We start from the raw sequence: 13,540 nt of genomic DNA, 5'->3' as shown, positions 1-13,540 counted from the left end.
ATGGACCAGCGCAATGACTCGACAAGCTGGACCCGCATGTAATATCAACTTGGACTACGAGAAAGAAGACTTCAATTCGTATTCTACTAGACTCTTGTAAACCCTAGCCTGGTTGATATATAAAGCCAGGTAGGGGCACCCCTTAGGGGGGATATTCAGAAACAGAAAAACATAGACGCAATACGCCTAGACGTCGCAACCCGCTGATTAGACCTAGACTAGATACAACAACTCCGCTTATGGCGGCCCCCTGTACACATATATCTATATAGTGGATTGCTAGCAGGACGTAGCGATCCTCCACCGCGGGGACGTGAACCTGGGTACGTCGTGCCTTCTCTCGCTCCCGGAATCTCCATCATCGCCTTCCGTCAACCCTAAGCCCCTTATGGTGGGCATTGCTGACGAACTGCCTCATCAGTCCCACTATATATAGAGAGAATTAATATCTATCATACAACCTCTTGGTTTATTATTAGGGTTTAGGGTTAGGGTTAGGGTTTACTAGGATTTATGGTTTATGGTTTAGGGTTTAGGCTTTCGGGTTAGGGTTTATGGTTTAGATAGGGAGGATGATTTTTTACATATCGCAACATCATACACACATACGTGGATGATATTCTTTTAGGGAGGAAAGAAATATTTACTTTTAGTATTGTGTTGCTAAGGATTTGAACCAATGTTTGATTTTCAAGTCTGATACCACGTGGAATTGTTATTGCATGCGTGATTGAGGTGACCCAGCATACCACTGCATGGTGTATTATGCTTATCGTTGATATAACACCAATGAAACACCGTTCCACTAGTATTAGATCCCTCAGAGTGGTACAACAGAAACATATGCGAGTCCAATGAATTGTATTTTGGGGATTTTGCCGCCATATACCCCGCATATTTGCAACATAGGAATAATTTCTGCTACAAACTTTATGCGGTTTTGCTACAATTGGTAAATATTTTTGCTACAAGGTCTCCGACGAGGTCCTCAGGTGAGGCCTCCGGCGAGTTCTCCGTCGGTTTTTGCTTAAGTGACATAATTCTTTTGCTACGAGATCTCCATCGAGGTTCCGGTGAGCTCTCCGGCGAGCTCAGTATTTTTCTTTCGTATCATGGACAAACTTTTTTTTGCTACACTAAAGTAAAAGCGAAAATACTTTTTGCAATATAAAGTTAAAAGGACACATGTCAACACAGAACCAGATGCTAGGAAATAAAATCCCGGAAAATTTCCAGCACTGTCCATGTAAAATATACACCACCTGTTTACTGAAGATGGTGTAATCCGACGTTCTGGAAACCGAGATCCGGGCCGCCGGCTGCGCGCGCGATCCACCTCGTGGTCGTGGGGTCGCAAACCCACCAAACACTCACCAACAGATCCGGTGACGCGCGCGGGCCCCACCCGTCATCTAGACAGAGGGCGATTGTTGAAGAGAAGAAAAAGTCTGGCTCTACTCGCGCGGGCCAACCGACACACGTCATGCCTCGCGCATGCTCACGCGAGACCCCACCGGCCAGCCAGCCAGTTCAAAACCAGCAAAAGAAAAACAATTATGTTCAAATCTCTCCGTCTCTGTTCTCTCTTGTCCTCTGATCCGCTCTCTTCTCTCCCTTCCTGCCTTTCTGGACCTCCTCTCCTCACGACCGAAGGCGCCTTTCCTCTTCCTCCTCCTACTCGCGACGGCGGAGGAGCCGCTGAACCGCTCCACGCCGGCCGCGGCCACGAGGTACGCAGCACGATGCAATCGCTCCCCCATGTTTCCGTCTTATGCGATTCGCGGTATCGAGGTGGGATTATCCGCTCCTGCCTTCGTTGCGCTAGCTTGTTTGGTCGATCCCTGGGCGTTGAATTTCGTGGATTCTGAGGCTCGATCACCGGTTCGGGGTAGATTTTGATGCTCACGCTTGCTGCGCGCGCGAGCTGGGGCGAATTTGGTTGGACGGGAGGTGGGAAATGGGGGCCCCGTTGAGGGGATCGGGCGATGCGGAATTGCAGTGCCTGTGCTGCTCCGTTGGGAGATGTCTTCTCGTTGATGAAGGATTTGGATGCCTGTGCTGCCGTTGCTCCTTGCACGATGGTGACTGACCAAGTTGCGCTGCTGCACCTCAGGTAGTCAGATTGTAGGAGCGATGACCATGTAATAGATACTGAATTGACGAAAGCTGCAGTGGAGTTGGAAGCATAACGTTGTATTGCCTTTCTTAGTGGAATATGCTGCATTCAGATGTCATTGTTCCACTTTCTGACACCTAACACTTCTGTTTTTGTTGCTTGGATAGTTGGAATTGACATGCTCTTCTTGTTTGAAAAGGACATGCCAACTACTATGACTGAATCTCCTTGCGAAAACTACTCTGTCTGTATGGCCATGAATGATGACATCTCTCAGGAGTCATGCCCACCTAACCATTCATATATTTCCCCATAAAGGAAATTTTGTCTGTTAAGGGCACGACTGGTTTGTAGCCTCAAGTCGACAGGCTTAACCTTGGTCATGCCATAGTTGCTTATGCATCTAGTAGTATTTCGTTGCCTTACACACTTTGTTAGCTCCACAGCCACATGTCATAATTTCAGTTGTTTTTTGTTGCTAATTTGGTCACATTGTGCAATGTCACTTTGCTGAATTGGTGAAAGCTGCAGTGGAGTTGGAAGCATAAGGTTGTATTGCCTTTCTAAGCGCAATATGTTGCATTCAGATGTCAGTGTTCCACTTTGTGACACCTAACAGTTCCGTTTTTGCTGCTAGGATAGTTGGAATTGACATGCTTTTCATGTTTGAAAAGGACATGCCAACTACTTTGACAGAATTTCCCTGCGAAAACAACTCTGTCTGTATGGCCATGAATGATGACATCTCTCAGGAGCCATGCCCATCTAGCCATTCGTATATTTCCCCATGAAGAAACTTTTGTCTGTTAAGTGCATGTCTGGTTTGTAGCCTGAAGTTGACACGCTTAACCTTGGTCATGCCGTAGTTCCTTATGCATCAACTAGCATTTCGCTCATTGCCACAAATACGGCTTACACACTTTGTTAGCTCCACAGCCACACGTCATAATTTCAGGCTTTTTTTGCTGCTAATTTGGCCACATTGCAATGTCATATTGATGAATTGGTGAAAGCTGCAGTGGAGTTGGAAGCATAAGGTTGGATTGCCTTTCCAAGCGCAATATGTTGCATTAAGATGTCAGTGTTCCACTTTGTGACACCTAACACTTCCGTTTTTGCCGCTAGGATAGTTGGAATTGACATGCTCTTCATGTTTGAAAAGTACATGCCAACTACTTTGACAGAATCTCCTTGCGAAAACAACTTTGTCTTTATGGCCATGAATGATGACATTTATCAGGAGTCATGCCCATCTAGCCATTCATACATTCCCCTGTAAGGAAACTTTTGTCTGTTAACGGCATGTCTGATTTGTAGCCTGAACTTGACATTGTTGGTCATGCCCATAGTTGCTTATGCATCTAGTAGCATTTCGCTCATTGCCACACATACGAATTAAAAACTTTGTTAGCTCCACAGCCAAATGTCATAATTTCCTTTTTTTTTCTTTGCTAATTTGGCCACATTGCAATGTCACTTTGCTGAATTGGTGAAAGCTGCAGTGGAGTTGGAGGCATAAGGTTGTATTGCCTTTCTAAAGGAAATATGTTGCATTCAGATGTCAGTGCTCCACTTTGTGACACCTAACAGTTCTGTTTTTGTCGCTAGGATCGATAGTTGGAATTGACATGCTCTTCATGTTTGAAAAGGATATACCAACTACTATGACTGAATCTCCCTGCGGAAACAACTTTGTCTTTGTGAACATGAATGATAACATTTCTCAGGAGCCATGGACATCTAGCCTTTCATATATTTCCCTGTAAGGAAACTTTTGTCTGCTAACGGTATGCCTGATTTGTAGCCTGAACTTGACACGCTTAACCTTAGTACTGCCATCGTTGCTTATGCATCCAGTATTTCATTACCACAACTACGGCTTACACACTTTGTTAGCTCCACTGTCACATGTCATAGATTCAGTTGTTTTGCCAGAGCTCTATAGTACATGTGTGATACTTCCGGTATACGAATTTGTCCACTTCGTCAGCAACACCTTTTGTGGTAATTACACAGTTAGTTGTGGCAATGTTACACATCAACCAAAGATTGCACTGAATCCCACTGATAAATCATACTCCCCTGGTCATAGCAAACATGTTAACTCTTGTTGAGCACAGAGAACGAAACAAATTATGTGCACTAACTTTTAGTTGACAGTTCTGATCTTCAAATGGTAGTAGAAGCTTCCAGCATTTTATTGTGCTCCTGGTTGTGTTCTTTTTTCTCGAACATACACCAAAAGTGTGTGTCATTTTGTATAAGAATAAACTGTCGAGATGATGCAAGAGTACAAAGAAAACTCCAACAGGAGTAGCAAAAGAAAACCAAAACAAAAACACAGAAACAAAAATCTGTAAACTGAAACTGAAAGGTTGTGTTCATATCAATCTATTTTTGTGAGCCCATATTTGGCCGGTTCTATAATGTGAAAAGCTGTGGAGCCAGAATTTTGTTTCCTCGTTTGTCAGCAGCCCGCACATAACATATATACTCCACATTAAGTTACAGATGAATTGTTGACATACTATATTGTCAGTCTCAAAGATGGAATGTAAGTTATGATTTAATGTGAACATGGCTTGGTAAACTGAAGAACCTTGTACTACTATTTTCATTTTGCCATGATATTGTAAGGATTTAATACTTACTCTTTATTGATGTAGATACATTGTCACCAGTTGGACCAAGGACTTTATACAAATACACAGCGTGTGTTTTTTTATCAACCGAATTTCAGGCTTGAAAATGAGCTGGTAATAGGGAAGGCGACTTCTCGGTAAGCACTAAGTCTTTTTTTCTGAGTGATACTTTTGATTCTGGTATTTTCAGTTGCCTCATCAGTTGTTTTACATAGTTTTAACCAGCGCAGTCGATTGTTGCCATGAGCCCGTAATTTTGTAGTTGTGCTGTCCTCTAGGCCTGTAGTGACTCCATTGTTCAAATATTTCAGTTCTGAAAGAAATGACTTAATATATTGTGACATGTCATGGAAAGCAATCTGAATAAATTAGCCCTTTGGAACATTTAACAATTTATCGCTTGAACACGCATCAGACTGTGTGTCATTTTGCATTACGAAGAAGATAGCCAGAGTGATGCAAACACTTCAACTGGGGAAACCAGAAGAAAGGGAAGAGAAAAGTAGGGTAAAATCTACCCAGGCTGTTGGAAAAGGCAACTAAAAAAACAGAAAAAAGCAACATGAAAATTTATTTGAATGATTGTATTCTATTTATTACTTGCTAAGTATCATCCTATGATATTTGTTTTAAAGAAGGTAATACTAAGTTTGTAAGTGGGAAAACCTTGGAGATGAATGTAATAGGGAATAGGGATGCCTTCTTCACCCTTATGTCCTCTATAAGCTGGGCATTTTGAAACTACAACTCTAAATGACAATTTAATGACTTTCATCTAAAAAATTGTAATTCTAGGGTTTACAAGATAATCCTAGCTGTATTTAGATAGACATCCGGCTACCATTGCTGATTGTGAAAAATTTAGCTGTCAATTAGTACATGGACACAAGAAATATGTCACATTAAGTTAGTGGAGACACCAAGTGTGACTGAGTTAGCATTAATAATACTGCAACTACATGTTTCACAACCTCTCAAACTAAAGCATAGATCATTGTGAAAATCTAGCTGAGAATCATGTAAGAGCATCTCCACGGCGCCCCCTATCATGTACCATAAGTCCAGAAACAGCGCCTGCTTCCGCTGGGGCGGAAGATCTCTTCAGTCTTCACTGGGCACTGGCGGCACAGACACCCCGCCCAAGATGATGGCCCAGCCCCTCGGCACCGTCTCTCTAGGCGGCGCGAGGATGCCGTACTTGGCGAGCTTGCTGGCCTCGTGCCATTCCAGCCAACGCCTATCCATGACGACGGGTCGACGGTGGGAGAGAGAGAGAGAGAGAGAGGCGACGGCAGGGCAGACTCGAGGATCGGGCGGAGGGGATAAATAGGAGGGTGTTCGCGGTAGGTGGGCGGTGGCGCCATTACTCCGGTGTCTCGGAAGTCGATCCTCCTGCCTTGACTCCTATTTAACTTGTCGACGGGAGCGGTCAGAGCGGCTGCCAAGCAGGCCAAGGGGAGGCCGTCTGACGTGGCACGGAGTGCCGGCACCCCAGGCCTGGCCCTTGTGGGTAGGGGCTGGCGTGGGGTTGCCAGCTATTCTATTGGACTCCAAAATGCGCCGGCGGCCTATGGGGGGCGCCGGTGGGTGCCCACTTTTCTGCTGGCACCCAATAAGGTTATTGGGGGCGCTATTGGGGCGCCTGTGGAGATGCTCTAAGAAGCAACTCTGTATGAACAGGGGATCAAGGAATGGGAAAGCAGATCACAAGCCAGAGAAGTTTTAGCCTTTTGGAAAATACCACTTGGATTTACAGGGTTTAGTGAAATAACGATGTAGATCAGAAAATGTTATTTTATTGCATATAGTTTTCTGTGATGAATATGCATGTGTGCTAGCAATGTGCAAGAGTTTGAGAGGTTAACATAAACATCTTGTGAGGGTGACAGAAAATTTCGACATAAACCCACAGAAATCAGTAGAGGAAGATATGCTTTTGGGCTTAAGTCTCACCCATGACCCATCGACTCTAGGAGAATATAATTTATTCTTTTGTTTTGCCATGCACTTGTTCTGTTTTTGTAGTAGGCCCCAATGATAGTGCTAAATATAATTGACTTGGTATTTGCTAGGCACCAAGGAGAAGAACCGTTGCCCTTTCCTTTTCATTCTTTCCCAATCATTTCGCCCTTCTGTTTTGTACCGTCAATTAGTCCTGTTTCTGTATTTGAGTGCACACCAGTGAGATAAAGTGGTTGCTTGATCAATTCTAGCCATATCCATGTATTGAGAGGGCCCAAAGAAACAGCTTGGGCACTCCACTTGGCCATGCTTACCATCATGATGAAGTGCATTACGCTCATTATCTGTTACTAGTCCGTCTGTACAGAATGAGGATATAATAGTGCCCGATTTATACCATGTACCTTAAGGTTGACGCACCACCAAAAGAAGTAGAAGGGCATTAGATGCTATGATTCTGAAGCATGTGCTATGAATGCTCCTTGTCAGATTCCTAACTTCTTATGCTCTGCTTGTTGAACTGAATGTCTCAGCCTCTCGGGCAATGTTAGACAACACAGCAGTGAGAAAAACTGAGTTTCCTGAGCTCTAGTTTGATTTTTTTGGATAAAGGTTATATATTAATATCAAAAGATACCAATTACATCTAGCCTCTGCAACAACGCAACACCCTAATGACAGTACGGATGCACATGGGCAAAAAAGAGAGAAGAAAACTAAGAAACAAAAGTCCAGCCGCTACATCATCCCATACCTAGCAACAGCAATACATCCACCACCAAGACAACACCTGAAATACAGACTCTCCAAAAGCGACGCCTCCAAGAAGGGAACGGTGCACCAGCGCCGTCGTCGCCCGACCAAAGATCTTAGGTTTCACCCTCCAACAAGGTCATTGATAGGCACAACCAGTTAATGCCAGACCTTGGGTTTTCACCCTGAAAGGTAGGACTCTTGCCGCCCCCACTTTCATACCACTGTTGCGGAGCCCGGAACGCCAAGCAAGTCCCTCAACATCGCGGAGACTTGAACCTCCCTTAGCTAGTCCTCCAATACGGCCTTCATGATATTCCTTCTTCTGATTTCACCATGGGCCAAAAAGTCACTTGATGTCACAGAATAGAGCTTTGCGTCGCTCCCTCCAGAACCGAACGGTCGGAATAAAAGCATGGGTGCGCGCGACCGAATACCACCCGATCCAGCAAACTCCAGTCAAAAGATGCACTGTTTCATTCGCTCCAGCACCAAAAAAGCGACCAGCAACCCCCACGCCGCCAGCCACTCCTGCCGGATCACCATAGAAGAAAAAGGCAGCGCGGATCATGCATACCACCGCCGAACCGCCGCCGGGGGCGAAGGCCGCCAACGCTCCACCCACTCCTCCATGGCTACCGGCGAAGTGCATCAGGCCATGGCCAAGCGGCCGTGCCGCCCGGCGTCCTCAACCTGTGCCTCATCGCCTCCCATGATGCGCCGCCGCGGAAGCCCTCTCCTCCCCATCGTCGTTCGACGGGAGGGGCGCCGCCACCGCCAACGGAGCCGGCAACAGCGGTGGCCTGAGGGGCGGGGGATGGAGGGCCGCTGGGGGCTGGAGGCCGGGGGCCTCCGCTGCCGCCCGGGAGGGGGCCGGCAGGGGAGGGTAGGGTTTCGGGAGGGGAGGGGAGGGCTTGCGCTCTGTAGTTTGATGCATTCTTCTAAATCTTTGGAAGAGAATAAGACACATTATTGAAACTATCTACACATTTGCTCTAACTCTGTTCACTATAAAACTCACTCGGTGCAGCAGTTTTAAGATTGTCGTTAGGTAAGCTGTTCACTAGGGTGTCCAAACTCAGGACAGGTAGCTTAATTTGTTGGGAGCCATTGGCTGTAGGCCCTCCTTTTGACACTCTCATTTCGAGATGAGTTCGTTATCTGAAACCCATAACCATCACATTTATAACGTGCTGACAGCTGAAATCTTGCATGGTCCTGCCTCCAGTCCCTTTCTTCTCCCTGTCCGGTCAAGCCTGTTCAGACTTCAGATGGTGCTATAAGCATAAATTTTTTTTTTGGATCTTAGAGGGCTGAAGCTACAGAAAATCCAGCCTCTGTTTAACGGGTAGCTGGGGATAACGGACATGCGTGACATGGAAAAGGTGATCTGAAACTGCACCGCAAGTCTGCAATACGAGCTGGATCCACTATCTTATCCGGTTCGGTGCCACATGAGATGTTCTTCTTCCTTAGGGGAGAGGACTTGCTCCCCACAAGTTAGCGTGTCAACCTTTTTGCAGGGGGATCTTGGCATGTGTAGGGTGAATGTATCTTGCACGGCAGGCCCTGGCGGTGCCTATGCGTCGTGTTCGTGCCTTATTTTCAGGATACCGGCTTGATATCCCTTAGGAAGCAACCTAAGCTGCCAGACGAAAGTTGGAATTGGGGCAGGCATGGGAACAACCAAACCAGGAAACCAACTTTCAAAGGTCCCGCTAATGTGTAGTCTATTAACAGCGTGAACCGTTAATCATGCTCTAAAGCATGACCCTGCTAATTTTGAGCTGGACTTTATGATAGGACCCTTTACCAAATTCTGTTGTTCGCATCCTATACACTCTATCCAATGTGTTGCTCTATTTTTATGTTTTTTATACTATCGAAGCAAACTTTACTCTCTGGTCTTTAGTTAGTACAAAGTGGCTACCCCTCTACACAACTAATCCACTACACATGCATCACGATCAAATGCCCTAAAAAAATTTAAAGTTCCCCACTCAATTGGAGTACAGCACTGCTGTAATTGAACCCTGCATATGTGATCTTCAGCCTTCATGATGGATGCACAGATACATGATAGCCATTGTATATGGCTCTCCATCAGTACTGAATGCATATGCCGTGTGTGTATGTGATTGATAGAAGCTTCTAAGTTCAGTCGTACAACTAGCTGTGTGCATGGGACCTGATCTGAACCTGAGACGTGTTTTGCGTGTACGGCCGTGTGCGTGTGTCTGTGGATGCCGTGTCAGGACAACTCCTACGCCTACAAGCATCCAAATCCCAAAATTAAAGCACCGACCTGTGTGATCAGGATAGACCAGGAATTGCTTAGCTGCTTCTGGCCTCCAACTCCATTTCGTGGTGCGCACATGCTTCACGGAGACACAAAGCAGCAACAGTAGAGGTGCCTTATCACGAGCATTTCCTTGCACCGCGTCTCGCGAGGAGAGGACCCATCCACAGTTGCACACTACTCATCCTAATCATGTGCCAAGCAAACCGAGTTGTCTTCAAGTTTCTGCATAATCACCATGATTGGTTACTTGGGTGAAACTTCAATAGTTACTGCAAGTTTCCAAGAAACTTGGCTTCTGAGTATAAAACATTGTGTATCTGAAAGAAAAAAAAATGTACTGCGGATTTGATGGGATCCATAGGCGCTCGGTGGATGCTGTGTTTGGAAGTTGACCACCTTAAGTTAAAAAAAAGAGCTTGGGTTTTCTAAATAAATTGGAGTTTACTGTAGTAACATGTTTGTCTCATTGCACGTTTTTCCTGTTTAACTTCTGTACTGAAAGGTTAAAATGTTTCGAGTGGGGCAACTTTACCCTCCGTAACCCAATGGAATGTAAAAAAAGGGTGTAACTCAATTTTTTTCCCGTGTCCGCTGCTGGTTAGTTGCAACCCACATTGCAATTCATGTTTACCATGGACCAGGAAACAATCTAATGGTTTGGGTCATTTACAACTCATCTTGTAATTCACGACTATCATGGATCACGAGAGCAATCTAACAATCTATACATTTTTTATTAGCCACAATCTTTGAGTAATTACAAAAATCTTAGTTGCAACTAATTCTAGCAAGAATCAAGGGTGCAGTTCTATGATTTAGGAGTTGACTGAAAATTAAAATGATTCTCCATTGACTACGAATTGCCCAAACTGAAAAAAAATTCTTGTACTAAAATAAGTGTCTCGGTTTTGTCTGGATAAAGATGCATCTACACATATTTTAGTTATAGATCCATTCTTTTCTAGGAAAACTTGCCACGCTTATTTTGAAACGGAAGAATTACAAATTATGTTGTCTGGTAATTTTTACAATCTTGCATATCTGATAAATTAAGTTTAACACATAATACAATACAGTTTCTACTAGAAAAACTGAAATGCTTTGCTTGCCTTGATCTTGATCTTGCAGGAGGAGCAAGCACACGGGTATCTCTGCAGCAACAGGAGATCTGTGGAGTGTCAGTTAACAATTCCTTGCAGGGTAAGCCGGCCAGCGCGGCAGGAACCAGAGCGCCAGCTGGACGAACCAGCGCGCGGCGTCAAGTTTGTTGCTCTCCATCACCCAACCACCTCCCTTCCAACTGGTCCCCACTTCCCCTGCTCTATATATACCCGCGCACGCCCTGGCGCCAGCGATGTCATCACCCGAGACGGCGGCGGAAGGCGTCGGCGGCGGCGGCAAGGACTCCTGCTGCTTCTGCGAGATGACGAAGCAGCACGCCACGGGCTGCTCGCGGCGGCTGCCGAAGCGGATCATCCTGGTGCGGCACGGCGAGAGCCAGGGCAACCTCGACATGTCGGCCTACTCCACCACCCCGGACTACCGCATCCCGCTCACGCCCCGCGGGGTCGAGCAGGCGCGCGCCGCCGGGAGGGGCATCCTCGACGTCGTCTCCTCCTCGCCGGACGGCGGCCCCGACCCCAACTGGAAGGTCTACTTCTACGTCTCCCCCTACGAGCGCACCCGCGCCACGCTGCGCGGGATCGGCGCCGCCTTCCCCCGCGACCGCGTCATCGGCGCCCGCGAGGAGTGCCGCGTCCGCGAGCAGGACTTCGGCAACTTCCAGGTCGAGGAGCGGATGCGCGCCGTCAAGGAGACCCGCGAGCGCTTCGGCCGCTTCTTCTTCCGCTTCCCCGAGGGCGAGTCCGCCGCCGACGTCTTCGACCGCGTCGCCAGTAAGCCCCCTCCAATCCCATCCCCCATTTCCCTTCTGCTAATCCTCCTTCCAATTCGGTTCGATCCAATCCCGTCCTTCCCCGATCTTCTCTCCCCGGCCGCCTCTGATGTCTGATCGCGAAATCAACAATGCAGGTTTCCTCGAGTCGCTGTGGCGGGACATCGACAACGGGCGGCTGGATCAGACCACCAGCTGCGAGACCAACCTGGTGATCGTCTCGCACGGCCTCACCTCGCGCGTCTTCATGATGAAGTGGTTCAAGTGGACGGTGGAGCAGTTCGAGCGCCTCAACAACTTCGAGAACTGCGAGTTCAGGGTCATGCAGCTCGGCCCAGAAGGGGAGTACAGCCTCCTCATGCACCACACCAAGGAGGAGCTCGAGGAATGGGGACTCTCGCCGGAGATGATCACCGACCAGCAGTGGCGCGCCTCAGCCAACCGACGCAGCTGGTCCGAGGAGTGCTCCTCATTCATCGCCACCTTCTTCGACAACTGGAACGATCGGCCAGAGGACGACGACTGCCAGGAAGAAGACGATGGGGCCGAGATCAAAGGCGAGACCAAATCTCTGGAGGAGTAACCAAATGATCTCGCCTTTCCTTTAGTTTCCACGCAAATTCTTTGAATTCGATACTGCACAACTCGGTCTTTGTTACTCTTCTCCAACTGGAAGGATTCTGAAGAAGGGATGGCATGATCGAGCTGTTGGACTATCCGAACTGACTTGCTCTTTCCATAGTTTCGTCAAAATTTCTTCAGATGTGATACTGCTAGTGTCTTTCGGCATGGATGGATGTAGCCATTGCTGGTTTCTTATTTATTGATTTCCAAACCTGTTCATAGTAGCTAGACATTGAGATATACGAATTGGGGAAATGCACAACTGGGTGCTCTGATTCAGAGCAGAGTCTTGGAAAATGACATTTCTTCAGGTTTTGCCTTACTGCCAAGTTTTTCTTGGACTATGCTGATTGTTGGTTGAATCAGCAGCAACCTTGTCTTAGTATTCTTGTTCATAGCAGCTAGACATAGAGATGCTATTCGGCGAAATGCAGGAAAGGGTCCTCTGATTGAGAGAAGAGCATTGGAGAATGATAGTTCTGGAGGTTTCCGTTTTGAATCATTCTTATTGCCAACTTTATTTGGAATGTGATTATTTTTGGTACAATTTATAACCTGTTCATTTGTGGTTTTCTTAATTTTGTTTTATCTTTTATGAGAAGTTTAGGTCTCTTTGGAGGACTTGCATCTGAGAAAATGGTTCTCTGCATGTTTCATTATCTAACATATAGTCTGTTTCTGCTCTTTATTTTTACATCTGAAGAAGAATGTTATGTTTATTTTATTTTTGTGAGAAGTTTACAGCAGCCTTTTTTGAGGAAAGTAAAGGTCACTTTTGAAAAATATTAAATAGCGTTATTATCTGAGAATTTTGTTGGGTAGTCTCTGTGCAAGCAAAGAGTACAATTATCTGAGCATTTTGTTTGGCAGCAAAAGTATTCTTTTATCTGATCATTGTTTAACTGTCACGTGCAATTATTCCTTCCTGGTTGCACTAGGATATATTTCATTTTCCAACTATTCGCCCATGATGGACTGTCGTTCTAATGCTGCATGCCTGCATCTACATCTTAATCCCTGCACAAGCATGTATCAGTACTACTACTAGTTTGAAAAATTATAGGAATTGGTAGATTCTATTATAGTCATAGTACATAATCCTTGCTGGCACGACGTCGTTGCTCTGTTTTGGTCCGATACTCCGACAGACATCTTTTTCGACGGCTGGTCCGACAGAATTGACCGTCCCGAGCGTGTTGCCGTGGCTTGTTATTGGGGCTAGGCAGTTCTTTTAGAGGGCTTTCTTG

General features: G+C 46.2%; 1 protein-coding gene across 2 annotated transcripts; it reads left to right on the top strand.

The window, feature by feature from the left end:
- The first annotated feature begins 1,632 nt into the window (after window positions 1–1,632).
- Window positions 1,633–12,608, top strand: LOC124708160 (phosphoglycerate mutase-like protein AT74H). Of its 2 annotated transcripts, XM_047239848.1 has the most exons (4): window positions 1,633–1,730; window positions 4,783–4,895; window positions 10,904–11,670; window positions 11,807–12,608. In XM_047239848.1, exons 3-4 carry the CDS (start codon window positions 11,130–11,132, stop codon window positions 12,250–12,252), a joined length of 987 nt encoding a protein of 328 aa, XP_047095804.1. In that variant the 5' UTR covers window positions 1,633–1,730; window positions 4,783–4,895; window positions 10,904–11,129; the 3' UTR covers window positions 12,253–12,608. The 2 variants fall into 2 exon arrangements, with proteins under 2 accessions (XP_047095804.1, XP_047095803.1); XM_047239847.1 differs by lacking the exon at window positions 1,633–1,730 and having other exon boundaries at window positions 4,466–4,895.
- Window positions 12,609–13,540: the final 932 nt, after the last annotated feature.

The sequence above is a fragment of the Lolium rigidum genome, chromosome 4, assembly GCF_022539505.1.
Source record: "Lolium rigidum isolate FL_2022 chromosome 4, APGP_CSIRO_Lrig_0.1, whole genome shotgun sequence".
NCBI classification, from domain to species: domain Eukaryota; kingdom Viridiplantae; phylum Streptophyta; class Magnoliopsida; order Poales; family Poaceae; genus Lolium; species Lolium rigidum.
Note: the sequence above shows the minus strand (reverse complement) of the source record. Positions and strands in the feature narration are given on the sequence as shown.